General features: G+C 40.8%; 1 protein-coding gene across 1 annotated transcript; it reads right to left on the bottom strand.

The window, feature by feature from the left end:
- On the bottom strand, positions 1-13,283 carry slc7a9 (solute carrier family 7 member 9). The gene is made up of 13 exons (XM_071521593.1): positions 13,275-13,283; positions 11,277-11,402; positions 8,107-8,254; positions 4,339-4,581; positions 3,878-4,003; positions 3,658-3,757; positions 3,510-3,554; positions 2,928-3,051; positions 2,518-2,621; positions 2,071-2,167; positions 1,549-1,698; positions 646-820; positions 1-62 (listed from the first exon to the last, which is right to left on the bottom strand). Exons 1-13 carry the CDS (start codon positions 13,281-13,283, stop codon positions 1-3), a joined length of 1,509 nt encoding a protein of 502 aa, XP_071377694.1.
- Positions 13,284-20,115: the final 6,832 nt, after the last annotated feature.

Raw genomic sequence — 20,115 nt, 5'->3', positions numbered from 1 at the left:
TCATTCTGTTTTTTCAGGAGGAACCACTTCCATCAGCAGCTGGAGATGCATGGTGATGGGCCCTACAGGGGAGCAGAGGTCAAAGGTCACATCAGCAGCACGGTTGGGGTCCATTCACCATGATGTCAGTGCAATCAAAGTATAACATGAAACTGCAGTTCATTAATCCACTTGATACTTTTTATATTTATATTTTTAATAGAACTTGTTTGGCCATTTTTGCCTTTATTTCACAGTTTAAAGTAGAGAGAGAGACAGGAACGATGGGGAGAGAGAGGGGGATGACAAAGGTCCTGTGCCTGATTCAACATTCCTGGATTCAAACCCAGAATGTTGCATTTACATGGTACGAGCCTTAGACCACTGAGCCACCAGGACATACTTTATTTTTCATTGTAAACCACACACCTAATTGTGTAGACAAGTTCATATGTCGTTATTTGGTGTATACCCACTTCTTTTTCTGGGCAGTTGTTTGAATATAACCCTCTATTTGTGTAATAAGCAATGAAATATAGAGGAAGGTTACAGTATCATCACCTCACCTCAGCAGTATACTCAACTCTTCTACTACTGCAGCACTTACTTTAACACTGTCTTCCCAGGTCTGCTGTTGTCACAGAGGATTAACATTTAAGGACTTACTCATGAATGTGCGTGCCCAGCTGAACTTGCGGTGGACAAAAGGGTAGTAGAGGATGAGTCCGCTGAGGATGAAGACGGTGCAGTAGAGGTACTCCAAGTCTGGCTTATCAATGATGGGGGCCAGGACCAAGTAGCAGGACACTAGCACCATTAGGCCTGCTACGATGATCGGTACCTTGGGGAAAACACACAGTTACACAGGGTGCTGTGCAGAAGTAGATGCCACTTGCTCCTTTTTCCCTGTGCTGCTGCTCTGTCATCACTTCCCCAAGAGAAGCTGCTTGGAAAATCCTGCAGTATTAATGCCTGATAAATGCAGGGTGGGTGGACTTCCACAATTTGACTTCTACCCACTGATATAGTGGGCCGTATATTGACAGGGACACATATGATTGTATGGGATATCAGATAACACAATGACTATTAAAATCATGTCTCAGTCAAAACAAACAATGTGCCATAGTCTAAAAACGAATGGAGCTCATGGTATATTCCCATCTCTTTCTCTAGGTATAGCATATACTCACCTAATTATTGAATTTTACAGTACAAAGATGATGGGGTTACAGTACACCCACCTCCTCAGAGAATGTGAAAGCATATTTTTCATTTCTTACCATCTCCCTTGCCTCCCTTTGCTTCACCCCAGCTCTCATACTGAATGAACATCCCTCCCTCATGCACAACCATTTTTTTAAAAAACTGTTGGAACTGCTTGTAGGTCATGTGCAGCCAATAAAGATATTTCAAGAGAGATAAGACAAAAATATGACTGAAAGGGGTGTGACACAACATTAGACAAAATGTCAAGAGATTTTACAGGCTAAAATTGAACAAAAAACTCCAAAATGAACACTGCTCTTGCTGTTTGTAGTCTGAAAACTGTCTCCTCTATCACCTCACCTTCACTGGTCTGTGGAGCTCTTTCCTGGTGAAGCGCATGACAATGAGAGCCAGGGCCGTCAGACCATAGAACAACCACTGGGCAAAGCTGAAGTAGTTAATGAGGGTGTTGATATCTGCTGGGATGATGTAGAAAATAGCCAAAATTCCCTGAAACATAAAACAATAGTAGAAAGCAGATACTGGTGAATTAGAAGTTGAAAATATCTTGCAAAAAAAACAGCACAATGGCGTTTATTTATCTTATCTGGCATGTGATATGATCATTTATGCCCATGTATTGTTGAAATTACACAATAAGATTTTAACACCTTTCAAGGGTCACAAAACTTGCTCAACACATACAGTAAATGACCGTGCAAACTTCCTGCAGCAAACTCATACTTTATGGACATTCAAAACAGAATTAGCTCTTTCTTTCATGGAACATGAGTAATGAGATGGTAATGCTGGAATAAAAATGGACCCGTCAGACCAAATTGAAGAGTATACGGATGACCTTGTTAAATATGTAGGACTCACGTTGAATATGAGAGCAGGGGATGGGGTGCAGCGCTTCAGACTGATGTAGGACAAGATTTTCACCATGTGGCCCTCCCTGCCAGCCACATAGGTTAGTCTGTGAGGACAGACGAATACAAATGTTTTGTTTTTTTATGTACTGACTGGGCCGTCAAAGCAATATTGACGATTTCTCTCTTCTCTCTCTCTTTCTGTCTCTCTAGCTCTTTCCATCTCTAACACACGCACATACACACACACACACACACACACAAATATTCACTCCCCTGTACTCTCTTTTTCTCTCACACACACTTTCAATCTCTTTCAATCTCCTCTTTTTTGCCTCTCTCTCTCTCTCTACCTCTCTCTCTCTTGCTCTCTCTCTCTCTTGCTCTCTCTCTCTCTGACAGAAAAATTCTGTCTTTAGCTCCTGCTTTTGATCTATACTGTCACTGTTGTTTTTACCTGCCAGCAGTGAAGCAGCTCCCATTGGCAGAGCCAAATGTGGAGAAGACAACAAAGAGAGGAACGACCCAAGACACAGGGTAAAGCACTCTGTCTCCAAAAGTCTAAGGGGGCACAAACAAATCCTTCAGAAAAGACAAGGGAGCAGAGTAAATGAATATTGAGCTTTTACCAATGTAGTATTCTCTAAACAGAAACAGAATAAATTCACACATTTATACATACATATATGTAAGGACATGGAAACATTTAGGGTATTGCCTCTCATTAGCCAGTTCTCATTATGCATTTACATTGAATTCAACAGTACAGTGTTACCAAGGTGGTTACCAAGGAAATTTTAACAAGCTCCATGATGGCTAATGGCTCTCTGGTGCTCTATTACTTCGGCAACCTCCAATCCTCCTTACCACGGCAACAGCTGGAGACAGCAACAGTTCAGTGGTCGTCATTACAGTGAAGTAAGCAACGTTGACGGACACATAGCACACAGACACCAAAGGGATCCCGATGAGGATGGCCAGTGGCAGGTTCCTGACACAAATAGCCAACAAATCAATTTAAGTGAGAAAAGTGTTGAACATGAAACATGAAATATGCTCTGCAACAACTTTGTTGTGTCTGAATTCATACGTTTAAGAGGGAGGTTGGTCTAGAGGTGGCTGACTAAGCTATAAAAGGCTGTAGGCTAATCCAGGGTATCTCCATTAGGAGGTATTCCAGCTCACATTCCAGCTGCCTGTTTGGTGGATGGTATTACATCTACAGTAACCACAAACACTGCCAAAGTGCCCTTTAGCATGACACTGAATTTCAAACTGTTTTGCCAATTCTGCAAAGTAGTGTAAGCTCTTTAAAGAGGAATAATGCCCTTCACTAGTATAGCTACTAGTATCGGAAAAAAGTTAAAATGTTTACTTAGAAGTTTGTAGATAATATTTGGATAAGGACTTCTTACAAATGACAAACTAAATCAGTTTAGTTTGTCTCACCTGTACGGATCTTTCAGCTCCTCTGTGATGAAATTCAGTTGATTCCTTAAAAAACAAGGGACACATTTACCAGGAAACCAACGTATTGCCATATAAAAAGCCACAAAACAACGGTTGTGGAAATAGAATAGAAGAAATACTGTTTTACCATCCATCATAAGCCCAAAGGCCATTGTAAAAGGCAAGTCCAATTGCTCCAACAGAAGTTGATGAGCCCTCAAAGGCATTCGACAGAGTCTCTGTGTTTCCTGGTCACAAACATACAACAGTCCATAAAGCAATGATGCAATCAACTGGTTCATAAAAGGTCAACATTTGAAAAGGCAGCATTGTCTATCACTGGCCATGGATAATACAAGAAGGCCCACCTTGTGCCAACAGAACAAAGCCAGCTCCCACTATGACAAGAATGATGAGAAGTTTGGCTACAGTGAAAAAAATCTGGACGTAGTTTGCCAGCTTGACACTGGAACAGTTGACTATGACGATCAACACTGAGAAGACACAAGGAGATCGATAGTAACAATATGAGACATTCTTATATTCCTATATATTCCCAATATACAGGATCAAACATCCTAGCAGTCCCACTGCATATACTTTTTTTGCTATCCTTTCACCAATCAGAGAACACATTGATTATCTGGCAACCAGGTGATTGACAAGTATTTTTTTTTATTTGACAGAATGCCTATCCAGTTCCTCTTATATCTGAAAAGGAAAATGTTTCAGCTGCCAGTGCAGTACTAATGCAGGATAGATACATGATTGAGAACTTCCACAATGACAATGATAATCTTCTACTATTGAGCACAAAATTACAACTCACTTATAGCTGCTGCTGACAGACACTTGGTAACCACAACAGGAGGAGTGCAGCCAGGGTAGAAAGGTGCGGATGCATATTCTGCAAAGCTAAGAGTGATGATGGCGAAGGAGGAGGGCTTCAGCACCATGACAGTGGTCCAGGAGTACAGGTAGGCTAAAAGGGAGCCAAACGCCTCCATTAGATACGGATACTCTCCCCCCGATTTGGTGATCATGGTGCCAAGTTCAGCATAGCACAGCGCCCCTGTGAAGCCATACATATAAAAACACACACACAGACACACACACACATACAGAGAAAACTAGAACAAGCAGATAGAAAGAACTCCCATCTTGTCTCCTGGTAAATCTCTAGGAAGAATGAGAGCCTTCTCCTACTGGGTAACATTCCTATCTCTCTGCCAAACTTCTTCCCTGTCACAGGATCAGACACTCAAAATTTAAGTCCAATTGAAGACCAATTTATTTTGTACAGTCCAATTTATTTTGTAGCAATCTAACTCAACAGACAACAATTCCTTTCCCCCTTCTTTTCCTTCCATTTGTCCATTTGTGCCCTTCTTGCAGTCATTTATTCTTGTGTGTGTGTGTGTGTGTGTGTGTGTGTGTGTGTGTGTGTGTATGACAGCTCCGAGGATATTACACAGCAGCACACACACACACACACACACACAGTTAAGCACTTTGTGATAAAACCTGTTCTGTTAAAGGTGCTTCATAATTAAATTTAATATGACTTGACATTATGTCCCCAGTTTCTTAATCTCATGTGATTTAACACACTAACCCAGTATTTTTTAAAAGCGATCCTAAAGACCAGCTTTGCATTGTGAAATTCTTGGCATTTTTCCATTCGAGAAAACCTCTTACAGCAATATGACTGAGCGAGGCTGAATTTCACAATACATCTGTATTTTTGTTGAACACAAAAACAGATTGACTCCACAACTAGAACACATTGCTAAATTCTACAGTTCTGATGCATGACGAAACTATAAAATCTTGTTGACTGTTTATTGTGTCAGGTTCTTTGTACTTGCTGTGACATTGGCTTGTCAAATTATATCTAGTTTAACACTTATATTTATTTACACTTATTTAGATACCCTTGCTCTAGAGCACTACAGCAGCATTAGATACTGTCGGCGGGATACAACAAGCAATCTTTCAAGCCCTCGATGGACTCCCTACCTAACCTGTGGTCCTATCTAAATAGAGTTTTACTAGTAAATAGTAAATAATACAAACTATGTATTTGCTTTTGAATAGTCATCCCATGGAGTTCAATAATTCTCACAAATGTCAATATGATGATGTAATGTGGTATGTGTGCTTAGAGAGAGCTTAGAGAGGTAATGTGCATCTATGCATGAATTAATCTAAGTGTGCATTTGCAGGCCTGGGTCCTGTCTCATGAATTGAGTTTAGTGGGTTAGGCAGTGGCCACACTGATCCATCAGAAAACTTATCGACGGATAGATTTCTGTCTGTTGGGCTTTTTTGAAACGTCAACATGGTGAGCAAGCCAGAAGTACAGTAAGGCGGCCACACTGATCCGTTGTATCTGTCGGTCTCCGTTCATTTCAATTCATTTTCAATGAGAGCTGTCCATTGTCCGGACAGGGCTGATGACATGTCTGTCTCTGTCAGATTTCCATTTCTTTTGATAGACAGAAAGTTCAACCTAGTTGAACTTTTTCTGGACGGACGGATTTGTCTCCATCCATTTAGCCAATCACAGGCGTTCCTATGTTTGTTTTGGAAAAAATAGCAGCGAACACAGAGATAACAGTACGACCAAAACAAAGGTAAAACAGAGAAAGCCAGGTATAACGTTGGGATGACTGTAGGTTTTCCAGGTCAGTTTCTTATTTCATTTATACTGTCTAGACTGTTTATTCTTTTTTCTATGCAGTAGCACTGTTATGAGCAAAGTCTAACTTTGGGCTTAACCCTGGCTTTTCTGTCACTCAACGGTGGCTCACTTTATAGCAGGGCTGATCACCATGGCAACTCAGACTGCACAGCTAACCCGCTTCAGAGGTTATCCAATGGATAGTTATCCAGTTATCTGGGATTGGAATCTGGGTTTTGTGAAGTCAGCTATCGTAAAGATATCCTGACTATGTTTAACTTGTTGCGTGAGACAAGTCCCTGGCCTGTTGCAACAGGAGAACAGAGCACCAGAAACATGATTGGAGAGTTCAACTAAGGAGGCTTTATTTAAATGTGTGGGCAAAGGGAGGAGAGAGCAAACATTTTATTTGAATTCTTCCTGGACCAAGGTCAGCACTACTTAATGTGTAGGCAGTTTCCTCCTATGAGACACACAGAAGAAGGGGAGTCAGACATGCTGAGGGAACAAGAGAGAGAGAGGGAAAGGTTAAGCCAGTGTCTGGTCCAGTTCACAGTCACTCCATGGCCATGGGTTCAAGTCCAAATTCATCCCTCCCTGCTCAGTGCTCCACCTTGAATTTGAATCCTTGCACTTCTAAAAACCACTGGGTTACTCATTTTTATATTACTTTATTCATGCACATCCCTTTAAGGGGGGCATGGTCTGTGACATGGGTGAATTTTCTGTTGAGAAGGTAATACCTCAGCATTGACATGGCCCTTTTTCAACATAATTATCTTTATGTTTCATTAACTTGTAATTGATGACCAGATCTTCCTCTCCACTCCTGACCTTGGACAGTACGGCTCCAATCTTGTCACTGAGGCGTCGTCTGTAGCACAAAGGGATCCTGGAAGTCAGGAGCCATGAGCAATAAATTCAGCACACAGCGACTAATGAAGAGTGTTGAAGGCCTTCTCTGCCTCATTGGTCCACTGCCCAGGGCAGGGTTGCCCATTTTGGGTGAAAGCATGTGACAGTGCTGCAATATCAGCAAAGTTATGGGATGAACTGCCTGTAGTAGCCCACCAGGCCCACAATATTTCTCACCATTTCTCTTAGTGACTGACCAAGACCAGGCAACCTCAACCTTCCATGTGGTTTCATGCTGCTCCGGCCAATAGTGAATCCCAAGTATAGCACGCACTTCTTGGGGTTAGTGTCAACCTAGCCTTCCAGGATATCTAGCACTGCCTCAAGGATATAGCAGGTGTGTGTGTGTGTGTGTGTGTGTGTGTGTGTGTGTGTGTGTGTGTGTGTGTGTGTGTGTGTGTGTGTGTGTGTGTGTGGGTGTGTGAGTGTGTGAAAAACTTGTCTTCACATACAGATAGACATAAAAATACTCCAACATTTTGACAAAAAAATTGGTCAATTTACTGAACTCTTATAGGAGTTTCACCTCTTAGTGTCCAGTATCTGCTTCACCATAGCGCATATACTAACACTTTTGGCATGATGCCAAGCTACTTTGGGTGAAACTGCTACCAATCTTCTCATTACACAACAGCAAGTTGATCAAAGAACTTAGGTTGATGCTTTAATGTGTGTGAGCTGTTTATGACTATATTTATAAGTATGTGCATTTATACACTATGGGCCCTATTGTTCTTATACCATGTTCTATCGGTATATATTGTGAGACTTTTTTAGTCGTCGGTGGTTAAATCTCTGCAACAATGTCACCAACAGAAATTTCTGTATATTTATTGCACTTCGTGATTAATGTGATTAATGTGATTCTGATTTTACCACAGAAATAAGCTGATCAACAAGCTTATTTACTTGAAAGTCAGAATTGTTTCAGAATGAGTGTGGATTAACGTGTACGTGTATTTGCACAAGGTTTGTTGTTGGTTTGGTTGCCCTCCTCACCCAGAGTGGCCAGCACCCCGCAGGCAGCCCAGACGAGCAGGCAGGGTCCCACAGCCCCTGAGTACAACAGAACAGCCTTAGGAGAAATGAAGATCCCTGAGCCAATCATAGTCCCCACGATCAGAGAGATGCCACTAACCAGACCTACCTACACACACACACACACACACACACACACACAAACACACACACACACACACACACACACACAATACATACAAATACAAACAGAGAGAAAGGTGAAGGGTACAGATGTTATTTTGATGGTTACATTTAAAGGTTCTTGTATCTTATCTTTAGTCCACTTCAGCTGGCCACTGTTTAAAGAAGAAATCCACCCTCAGATACTCTTACACTGCTAAGGCTGATTTATAGTTCTGCGTTGAAGTTGTCGATGGCTGTACAAGCATTTATAGCTCTGCGTTGGCGATTCTGTGCGTACACCACCGGAACGCTAGATGGCAGTGTCGTGCTTTGTTACCACGGACGTAATAACAACAGAAGTTGAAGTAGTAGTATTTACATTCTCTGAAAAATTCTGGGATATTTGTCGCCACAAATTCAGTGACATCTGGTAATCTTTATAATGTGGGAATGAGGTGTCGTACAAATGAACATATTTGCAAACCTCCTCAGCTAGTCTCTCTTCCATCTGCTCCATGTTGTCTTCACTGTCAGCGGACATTAACCAGGTTCAAATAGGACGAAATACGAAGTGGGCCAATCATAGGTCTTGTGGTCTTGCGTCGTCCTACGCGCAGTTACATTTTTGGAGAGGTGCACGCAAGCAATGTCGGCAGCCTCTGCAGGCTACGCCGGAGCCACAATGAAACTACGGCGTAACTATGGTGACACTGAGGCAAAATTATAAATCAGCCATTAATTTATGATGTTCAAAACATTCCAGGAGTTATTTTGTGATGAAGTGTTGCAACCCACTTTCCCTCAATCAGCCTCATCTACTTCTACTTCAGTTAATGATTCCCAGAATGCCTTTCGACAACCCCTAGAGAACGAGCGTGAAGGTGGAGAGAACAACAGGGACAGTGATAGAGATTTCTTGACTTTTCTAGTCAAGAAAAAGTGAGTCGCGCCACTTACTCAAAACACAAGATGTCTTGTGGCTGCATTGCATTCTGGAAAATTCTTTTGCTATCAAACTCTATTGTAGCTGTACTGAAAACATCTCCATGTGACATCACATCGTCTAGTTAGGTTAATTATGTGCAGGAATAAGAAAAATAGCACCAACAAAACAACAAAATGGACCCAAGAGGGCAAGGTACATCGCCAATAGCTTTTCATTAACAGTGTTCTGTTGTGCCCAGATACTCGTGTGGCTAAGGAATCCCACATATGTGCCCCTACTGGCCTAAGATCGCACCCTGACTGAATTTTCTCTTCTGTAACTCCCTATACTCTCCCTCTCTGCTTTCCTCTTCAATATTTTTTAATGTGAGTTTTCATTATCCTGAGTCAACAATAAAGTTTTACAATGAAAAGCAAAATGATGTCCTACACTTCCATTATCCCAAATTCGTTCTATTCACCTCCATCACATATGCATACACATAACATACATGCAAACAGTACACGTGATCTGTATGCAATATTAACATATATTTACATATATTCCCTTAACACGTCACCCCACCCACCCACTTCACAGGAGTGCAGTGCATACAAGGAACAGACAGACACAGACACACACACACACACGCACGCACGCACGCACGCACGCACGCACACACACACACACACACACACACAGACATAGCAGGGGTAACGAATGTGAATACAATAATAAAAAAAAGAATGGAAAAAGAAAAAAAGGCAAAGCATCACTCTGGTATGAAATATGAAGTATGGGTTTATAAAATTTGGGTTTCCCTCATCACATGTACTCAATGACAGACTGAAACAATTCATAAATAATTGGGAACTGGGAAATAACAGTAGCTGTTTGTTTTATTTTGATTTCAAAATTTTACTCTTAGGTTACGATTCATCACTTCCTATGGGCGGAGAATATTTTCCACCAGTGTCCATACCTAACACCAGAAGAATGTTTTTTGGGCAAATAGGACAGATCTACAGCAGTAGTCAATGAGTATAGGGGGATGGGACGCATTCTCTGTTCTCTGTAGCCTCACTTTATGGACATATTTTTCCATCAAAATCCTGCTTAGTGCAGCACCTGGTACTCAACAGAGGTGTTGCATGCTGATTGTTAAGTTACTGACACTGCATGTAATCTGCCTTGTGAATTCCTTTCTTAACTACCAACTGTGTTTGCAATCACTCAATAACCAGGGTGCATTCAAACAGTTTACTACACATTAATAGAAATCTTGCAGTTTACAATTAAACTGTCTGCTGAGACTCTTTTCACTCTTACAACTCAAGCAGTTTATTGAGTGTTATGTAAACACCTTTGTAAATGTAAAATGGTAGCATTACCAAAACAGAGTGTTTGAATCATCTTTAATCATAAATCAAAGCAGCAATTTGCACTGTCAGAACTTCAGGATGAGTATCATTTCATTCTTGTTCATTTTGATTTTACAGTGGAGACCCTTAAACATTTTCAGTGTGGGATTCAAACTGCGTAAAATACGTCTCCCCTGAGAACCCAGGTGGAGACCCACCATTTTTTTCTTAAACCCATACTTTGATATCTCAACTAACAAGACATGTCATCTTAACTGTTCAGTTCAGTGAATGAGTTAAAATTTGTTATTATTAGGTATTAGTTATGAATTAAAAACAAGTCATTATTTATCCAGGGATGCAATCCCTTTTGATTCCCCCTCAAATCAGCCCCTGTGTCTGTGGCTTAGGGGGTCTGGACAGCAGTGCTGAGTGGATCAGTGTGGAGTTAATGTGCAGAGATGGTTGTTGTGGTACTGCCTGGTACTCAGCCCCAGCCCCCCTTACTGGAATGGGGTAAGGATGGTGAGAGCCTCTGTGGATCCTACGGTGTGAACATCTAATGAGACTCTTTCTCAGGAGCCCACTTCCATACAAAGGGCAGGCAGAGAGACACATACACACACACACACACACACACACACATACACACACGCACACACACACACACACGCACACACACACACACAGGCACATGAGCACATACACACACACACAGGACATAATGTCCTCCCCCTTACTTCTTTCTGAAGCACAGTGGCCCTCATAGGCTGCTCCTCTGTGGTCTGAGAGTCCACACTGTGGTCGATGCAGCCGTTCTGCGGCTCCTTCCTCTTCCTCATGCTGCCCTCAGCCATGTCACCCTGCTGACATACACATGTACATAAGGATCCATAAATGTATGCACAAATCAAAAGAAATGAACACACACACATTTTACACCAGTTACACTAAGGTGGGTTTCACAACAAGTCGAGTTCCAATACTGTTATTTTACATGGCTGAACAAGTTCTCTCTCTCACGTCCATCCCTCTCCTTCTCAAACCTCATTCCACATTTCACAAACTTCATGCTCAGCAATACGCTCCAGGCTTAACTACTTACAGTATACAGTACAATGTATGGCAATACTGTAACAGGGGTCACTGCCCTCTGCTACCAGCAGTATAATTTCATGTCATTAAAACCAACAAGGTTTATGCTAGGATTTTGGGCGATCCAGTCAATATTTGTGCACTGTATCCCACAACAATACATTTGAGTACTGGCACTCTGATGGTATTAAGAGCAAGGAGGGCAACTAGGGGATCCGTTTAAGCCATTTATTGCCACTGTGCATGCATAGATGAAGATGATGAAGTTTATGATGCGATTATGGTTTTATCTATAAATGATAAACAAAGGAACAGACAAGAATTTCACAATACACAATAATTAATCCAATGTATAACATTACACAATTGACACAAAATTAGGCACATCATAGAATTCAATGAATATTAGTACTCTACCCAAGAGTAATGTACGCCTACCACTGATGAACTGAAGAAAAGTACCATACCACAAATTAATATTACATTTAACAATTACACAATGAAAGGAATTCAGCATTCCAAATTGGGTTCTAGGGATTCATACAAATTGCATCTCCTTAATCAAGAGCTACAATTAATAAATCATGTGCACTGCACAATTACACACAATAATATCAATCTGTAGGCCTACTCTCAAGGCAAATAGGCAAGGTGACCATTAGAGCATTTACTAATGACAATGAACATACACTGGTCAAGCATCTAATCACATTCAAACTACATGAATCTACAAACGAATGGACTCACTTCAGTCAGACACAGGTACAGAGGGCCCTCACATACATATTGTTAGATTTGCTGCCAGCCAAAACAAAGGAAATGGGTTATATAGTCTAAGCAATCATTAAAAGTGAGCTCAGGTGAGAATGGTTTCTGTTCCGTCTGTTGTGTCGGAAGGGTCAGATCAGATACACAGCCAGATTCGAAACGGATAAGTATGCTTTCTAGTTAGTTATTGGTTATTATATGCTTAAATATCTGCTTCCGCCCCTCCAGCACTACAGACGCTGTCTGCTTTGTCCCTGCCTGCTTATCTATTTTTCGGCAATATTTTCCTGTTTTTCCAGCTGCAATGCACACAAATATGAGTGGGAGTTCCTGTTAACTACTAATTCTACAGGATTGAAGTGATCAGAGGTCGTGATCACCTATTTTCAAAACTTTTTCACCTTTCTGGAATGCACGATGCCTCCTCACACTCTGGACTGCCATAAACTGCTACAGAAGATTGCTCTGCTAGAAACCTGAATTTTTGCCAAAATTTGGTAAACCTGACCAGTACCAAATAAACTAAATGAACAGACTGAGTCTACTACCCACTGGTATACGCTGGGCGCAAAGCCCAAAAATAAACACACAAATAGACAGCAGAGTAATGCAAATAAGAGACTGCAGTCATCCCCGATACTACGGCTGGAAAATAGATTTGAACCACTATTGAATCTGTGTGAATCAGAAATGCCGACCACTAGTGATCATTTGCACAAGGAAGAACGGCGACAGACTAAGGTGCGCACAGATAAATGTCAAAAGTCAAAGGCTTGGACGGACAAGAAGCCTGGCCCCCCAGTGGAGCAGACACCTGTGCCGGACATTCTGTGCCATCTAAATGGGTCCGGAGTGAAATGGACAATCTCCTCTACTCCCTTCATCACCCATCTGCCCCCCTCCCGGATGCACTCAACTCACACACTTCAGTCCCAACTTCAACAGCAACCCATAGATGACCAGTCACTCTCACCGCAGCCCCAGTCCCAGTCTCAGCTTGGAGCTCTCTGTTCCTCCAGATCACCCTCACCCTCCCCCCCCCCTCCCCCTCCCCCTCCCTCTCCCCCGCCTCCCCTCTGTTAGGATTCACAGATAAGATGGAAGAACTGGTGAATGCTGGACTTAAACTCACCCCTCGACCCTTTCCCCGCACCGTTCTAGCCAGACCTCAGGCTCCACCACCCCCAAAGCCCCACTCTTCAATTCTACCCCCTCGTCCCCCTCGTCCCCCTCGCCCACTCTTCAATCCTCCCCCTCCCTGCCCCCCTCGACCTTCATCCATCCTGGAGGCGCCAAGCGCACTGTGTCACACCAGTGTTGCTGATAACAACACCAGAGAAGCAAACAACTGATGGCCTTGGGGTCCCTGCTACAATGTAGCTGGTGCTCATGAAATTTCCCATATCAAGCTGGGACCCAATACACGTATTGCTGGATCACAACCACCACCAAGAGTTTTTACGTCAGTGCCTGTAACTTTCCCCATTCCTGTTTTGCAGTAGAATAAGCAAGACGTACCCTCTCCATGCTGCAAACTTATCAAATTGTCAAGTGTGAAACAACTTGACAATTGCAGACATCCTGCGTCAGGGCCTGTAACCAATAATCTAAAACTACCCCAAAAACCATAAAGCTTAGCGTGCTTAATGTTGTTGTCTCTGGCTAACAAGTCTCTTTTGATCAATGACCTAATTAATACTTATAAAGTTGATTTTATGTTTTTAACTGAAACCTGGTTAGACAAAAATGGCAGAATGGCTATTCTTATTGAATCTGCACCCCCCAATTTTAATTTTCTAGATGTTTTTAGAGCTGACAGGAGAGGAGGAGGTGTTGCAGCTCTTTTCTCTGATGTGTTTCAGTGCAAACAGGTGTCATTTAGGGATTTTACATCTTTTGAATACCTTTTACTTTGAAATGTACTCTTCAAGTTTTATTTCTGATTGTATATAGACCACCTAAACAGTCCAACAATTTCTTTGACGAATTTGGTGAACTACTGTCCAAAATCTCCACAGATTTTGATTGTCTGGCTATATCGGGTTTATGTTTATTTGTTTATTTAAGGATCCATGGCAATGCCATGGCAATCAGCTAATCTTCCTGGGGTCCACACCTGACATACTGACTTCAATATTCACGTTGATAATCCAAATGATAACCATGCTAGACAGCTGACTAGAGGCTAGAGGCTTTTGGTCTGTCTCAGCATGTGTCAGGGCCCAACCACAATCGGGGGCATACCTTGGACTTGATTATCACTAGGGGTCTCAATATAACTAAAACTGCTACTATTGATGTTGCCATATCTGATCATTTCTGTGTTTTCTTCGATGTGTCCATAAATCTGGAACTACAAGCTAGGCCAAAAATTGTTTTAAAAAATGCTACATCAATGATAATACTGCTGCAGCTTTTATGAATGCCATATCTATGTCACAAATGCCCACTGCACATTGTATTAATGACCTTTTTGAAAATTTTAATTGTCAAACTAGGAATACCATTGATGACATTACACCAGTTAAGGTGAAAATCTCTGGTAAGCAAAAAGCACCCTGGAGAAATTCTATGTCTGTAAAACAACGGAAAAGAGAATGCCGAAAGTCTGAACGTACGTAAATGGTGAAAATCAAAACTCCAGGTTCACTATGATATCTACAAAGAGGAGCTTCAAAACTACAACATAGAATTGAGAAATGCCAGACAATCCTTTTTTGCCAAGATCATTAGTGAAAATACAAACAATGCACGTACACTTTTTACTACTTCTTTCTACTGCTAAATGTAATGAATTTTCTGCCTTTTTCAGTGATAGGATTGTGAGTATCAGACAAACCATCAGTGCTTCCATGTCTAACAGGAAGGTGCCTCCATTTCCTTCACGCATAAATAATGTAAGTAATATGGCAAATTTTACTGCCATTGGCTACTCAACACTTGAGAACACTATACAACAGCTTAAGTTGTCCACCTGCTGCCTTGACCCTCTGCCCACAAGCTTTTTTAAAAATGTTTTTAGCTGTTTGGCAAATGAGCTATTGCAAATTGTTAACAGCTCTCTTTTGTCTGGTGTTTTCCCAAATGCTTTGAAAACTGCTGTTATTAAGCCTCTGTTAAAGAAGAGTTGCCTGGATGCCTCTGTGATAAGTAATTACAGACCTATTTCCAATCTCCCTTTTATTAGTAAGATCCTGCAAAAATTTGTCTTCAACCAGTTTAACAACTATTTAATTTCAAATGCTCACTTTGACCATTTCCAATCCGGATTTAGATCCCATCATAGCACTGAGACAGCCCTTATTAGAGTTGTGAATGATCTTCATATGAACACAGATTCAGGCAAGCTTTCTATCCTTGTACTTTTGGATCTTAGTGCTGCATTTGACACTGTTGATCACACAATATTATTAAATAGCCTAGAAAATTGGGTTGGCCCAGCCTTAATTTGGTTCAAGACCTACCTGCAAGGCAGGAACTACTTTGTGTCTATCAGTGACTCGGTGACATGTGGAGTTCCACAGGGCTCAATCCTTGGCCCTCTTTTATTCAACCTCTACATGCTTCCACTAGGACATATCATACAGAACAATAGCATTCATTACCACAATTATGCAGATGACACTTAGCTCTATATATCTCTTTCTTCAAGTGACTATGGTCCTGTAGATTCTCTGATTCAGTGTATTGAGGAAATTAATGACTGGATGTGCCAAAACTTTCTTCAGCTAAATAAAGACAAAACTGAGGTAATTATCTTTGGCCCTAAGAAAAAGAGGCAGACAATTAGGGCTCACCTTGACTCTCAAGAGTAAAGACCAAGCTAGGAATCTTGGTGTTATTATGGATGCCGATCTCAACTTTAACAAACATATCAATACCATTACAAGATCAGCTTTTTATCACCTTAAAGATATAGCCAAAGTAAGGGGTCTTATGTCAAAACCTGATTTAGAAAAGCTGATACATGCATTCATTACCAGCAGGTTAGACTACTGCAATGGTCTTCTCTTCGGTCTCCCCAAAAAAACTCTGGGGCATTTACAGCTCATTCAGAATGCTGCTGCCAGAGTTCTGACAAAGACTAAGAAAACAGAACACATTACACCAGTTCTTAAGTCACTGCATTGGCTTCCAGTGTGCCATAGAATTGATTTTAAAAATCTGCTGCTTGTCTTATATAGCGCTAAATGGCTTAGCTCCAAAATACATTTCTGACCTGCTCTTATAGCGCTGCTCTTAGGATATGAGACACCCAGACCTCTGAGGTCATCTGGGACCGGTCTGTTAGTTGTTCCCAGGGTGAAAACTAGATCAGGTGAAGCTGCTTTTAGTAATTATGGAATTCTGGAATAAACTTCCAGAATAACTGAGATGTTTTAAAAGTCGGCTCAAAACATTCCTTTTCTCTGTGGCCTTCCACTAAATCATCTGTATGTAGATGTAACAGGTGTTATTATCTTTATTTATTTCTTTTACCTATTTTATCTCTATCTCTATCTTTCTTTCTTTCTTTTCTTTCTTTTTTAATGTCATTTTAAATAGTTGTGGTCTGTGTATTTTTTCTGTTTTATGTAAAGCACATTCTATTTGCCTTGTGTATGAAATGTGCTATATAAATAAAGTTTGCCTTGCCTTGCCTTGCCTATTAGTAAAATAGGCTTCACCCACAACATTTTTGTGAACTTTGTCTAGCAATTGTGGCCAAACAATATTTGATAACTTTTATTCAGAGCAGTCCAGACATGCTGTGAGCTAAATTTGGTGAAGATGGGATAAAAAAAAAAAGCAAATTCAAATTCAAAATGGTGGAAAATCTAGTCAGGTGGAAATGGACACTAATGCACTGGACTCACCATGACTCAAGGAATCCAGGGAAATTTATTTTTTTCTACAACTTAGAGTTCAGAAGTTACAGACCAAAACATAAAGTTGGTCGTTATAGCACCACCAACTGATTGATATAGTTTTTGTTGCTGGATAGATTTCAAACCTATCTGGTAAGTTTGGTTGCTGTAGCTGCTATGGTTTCTGACAGAAAAGGAATAAGAAGAATCAGCACAATGACAGTATGGTTCCAGCACTTCATTCTTGGACCCCTAATTATCTAAGATGTTAGGAGCAACATATGTGAATTCTGTTTTAGGGTGGATTTTCACTATAAGAGGGCTCCAGTGGATTCTGAGTCAAACACATTGTGAAAACCATCGTTTCAATTTACAAATCACCATTGTGTGGGGATTTTAAGTTAAATCAATGTGCAAATATCAGTAGAATTAACATGACAATTAGCAACGGCACATACTTCAGTTGTCTCATATCTCATACTGTTTGAGACATTTTTCATGCAGTGTCAAAGCATGCTCTGAAGTAATAAACTTATACTAAAAGCTAGCACAGCACTTGCAGACAAGTGCTGTGCTAGCTTTTAGTATAAGTTCTTTCCGTCACATCTTCTGCCAGCTCCACTCAGTCATAATCTTGTTTAGCCAAGAATTTAGTTGCATTTTTGTCAAAATTACTTTCCAGTTACATGATTGGTGATCAATAATGCTGACACATGCACATACTTTCTGTATTTCAGATACACACACATACGTGTTCTTGTGCTGGGACATACATATACAATAGTCTCCTTTTCAAGGAATATAAACCAGTGCTTACAGCTCCTCTGTGTGCACCACCTCTGCATGGCATCATGCCAGTCTTATGTGATGAGTCTTCAACTTATACTGCTTTGCTAAAGTGCCAAAGTGCTATCATCACTGCTCTCATCAAGTGCTCTCATCAACGTCACAAGACATCCTTTATGGTGACTGACTAGACACAAATCAGAACATGAAGGTGTGGCTACTTCATCTAACTTTAACCAGGTTAAGCAATGACAAACAATAGTTCAGAGCACATACAACAATGTACAACATAAACAGGATAGATAGATAGATAGATAGATAGATAGATAGATAGATAGATAGATAGATAGTCCACACTAAGTCCACAAGATGCTGTGCATCTCAAATCTGTTGTGTCATATTAGTTATAATGTACAAAAACAATAATACCATTAACTAAATAAAACATTGTAAGACAAACCAGAAGCCGCAGCACTAATCTCTAAAGGACAGCGTTCAGTACTTCTGCATATGTCCGTTGAAAGATGCTGGAATACTTGAACCAAAACGTATTTAAACATAATACATACATGCATGCCAAGTGTTTTACCAAGCTAGATACTGTATAATTTCCATCCAAAATGTTTTCAAATGTAAAACGAAAAAAGCTTTGAGTACAACTTTGTTAGTATACTGCTTGATAAATGAAGTAGTAAATAAACAAATATTTCAATAAATAAATATTTCCTCACTTACACAGAACCCCGACTAAAACCACCTTTTCAGCCACCACTGATGCTCCATGAACCTTGAATGAAGCTATTTTCAAACTCAGGCATAATGATATGAACCCACAAATAATACTGACCCAAGGTAAACGCACGAGAGCAGGAATGCTTGATGTAAATGAAAATCTCTTTGTCTCTGGGGACCTCAACTTGGCTCCCTGTGACTAGGCACACTGCTGGGGAGGGAGGTTCCTCGCTCCCATTGGACAACCTGAACAGCCTTGGAGCAGAGGGAGGCGGTTTAGCCAGGAAAGCAGAGTGCGCCAAAGATATTCTAGGTACTGAGTCAAGATTGAAATCCACTGATTAGCACCCATAGGGAAGGTGTCCAGTTTACCCGCCAGTGAGCGGAAGGTAAAATAGCTGCAGACATCATCCATAGCTATTTTACTCCTTTTTCAGATTATACCACTTTGAACCATATGAATATTTTCCTACTTTGTAGATAATCTAGTTTTGTATGTCATTTCAACAAAATACACATTGTTAAACTGACCCCATATGAGAAACGTTTTGGATTATTATTTATTTAGTATTTATTGCAGCGCCATTGTAATAGATGTTAGTCTGAATAGGTAAAAATGCACATGTGGTGCCACAACTCCAAAATAAATGCATTTTACGTTGAATGCTATGTTGAGCCAAATCAATTCTTCCATTGCTTTGTTAACAGCCAAGTCAATCCAATGTCTGTAAATCCTACAGGGACTAATAAAGTGTGAGGTGGCTGATCCACAAAGAGACATTTTCATTGGGACACAAAATTTTATACTGTGGACACTTTTAATTTGAGACAGAAAATCCTTGAAAAACACTTCCTTCTCCCTAAGTCTACCAAGCCTGACTTCCTTCACAATGCCTCTTTGATAAGGACATATGACACCTGTGTGTGTGTGTGTGTGTGTGTGTGTGTGTGTGTGTGTGTGCGTGCGTGTGCGTGTGTGCGCACGCAGTGGAGGTGGTCAGCCATTAACTTTGCAGAGACTGAGCTTCTTGTATGGTTGTTTGAGAGTCAGAACTATGACAAATTACCTTCGAGCAAAGTAACAATCCATATATCCAAATAATAGTGAAAATAGTGGATTAAGTTCACAGTTTCACCAGAGTAATCTCTTTTGACCTTCTAATATCTTACAAAAGCTCAGATTCCTCTATATCCTCTACGAGAGTAATTGCCCTACTCTGATTTAATTGTCATGTTTTTACCAGGCAGAGTGTTCACACAACATGAGTCACGTGACCAAATGATCTATAGACATTGTAAATTCCATAGCCACAAAACTACAGTATGGTTAGTAATTATGTAGCTGTAAAAT

This window comes from Centroberyx affinis, unplaced genomic scaffold (genome assembly GCF_046629955.1).
Source record: "Centroberyx affinis isolate AG114_WGS23_722 - 3 ecotype Tasmania unplaced genomic scaffold, CSIRO-AGI_Caff_v1 ptg000899l_1, whole genome shotgun sequence".
Classification (NCBI taxonomy): Eukaryota; Metazoa; Chordata; class Actinopteri; order Beryciformes; family Berycidae; genus Centroberyx; species Centroberyx affinis.
This window is presented reverse-complemented; position numbering and strand designations above follow the sequence as displayed.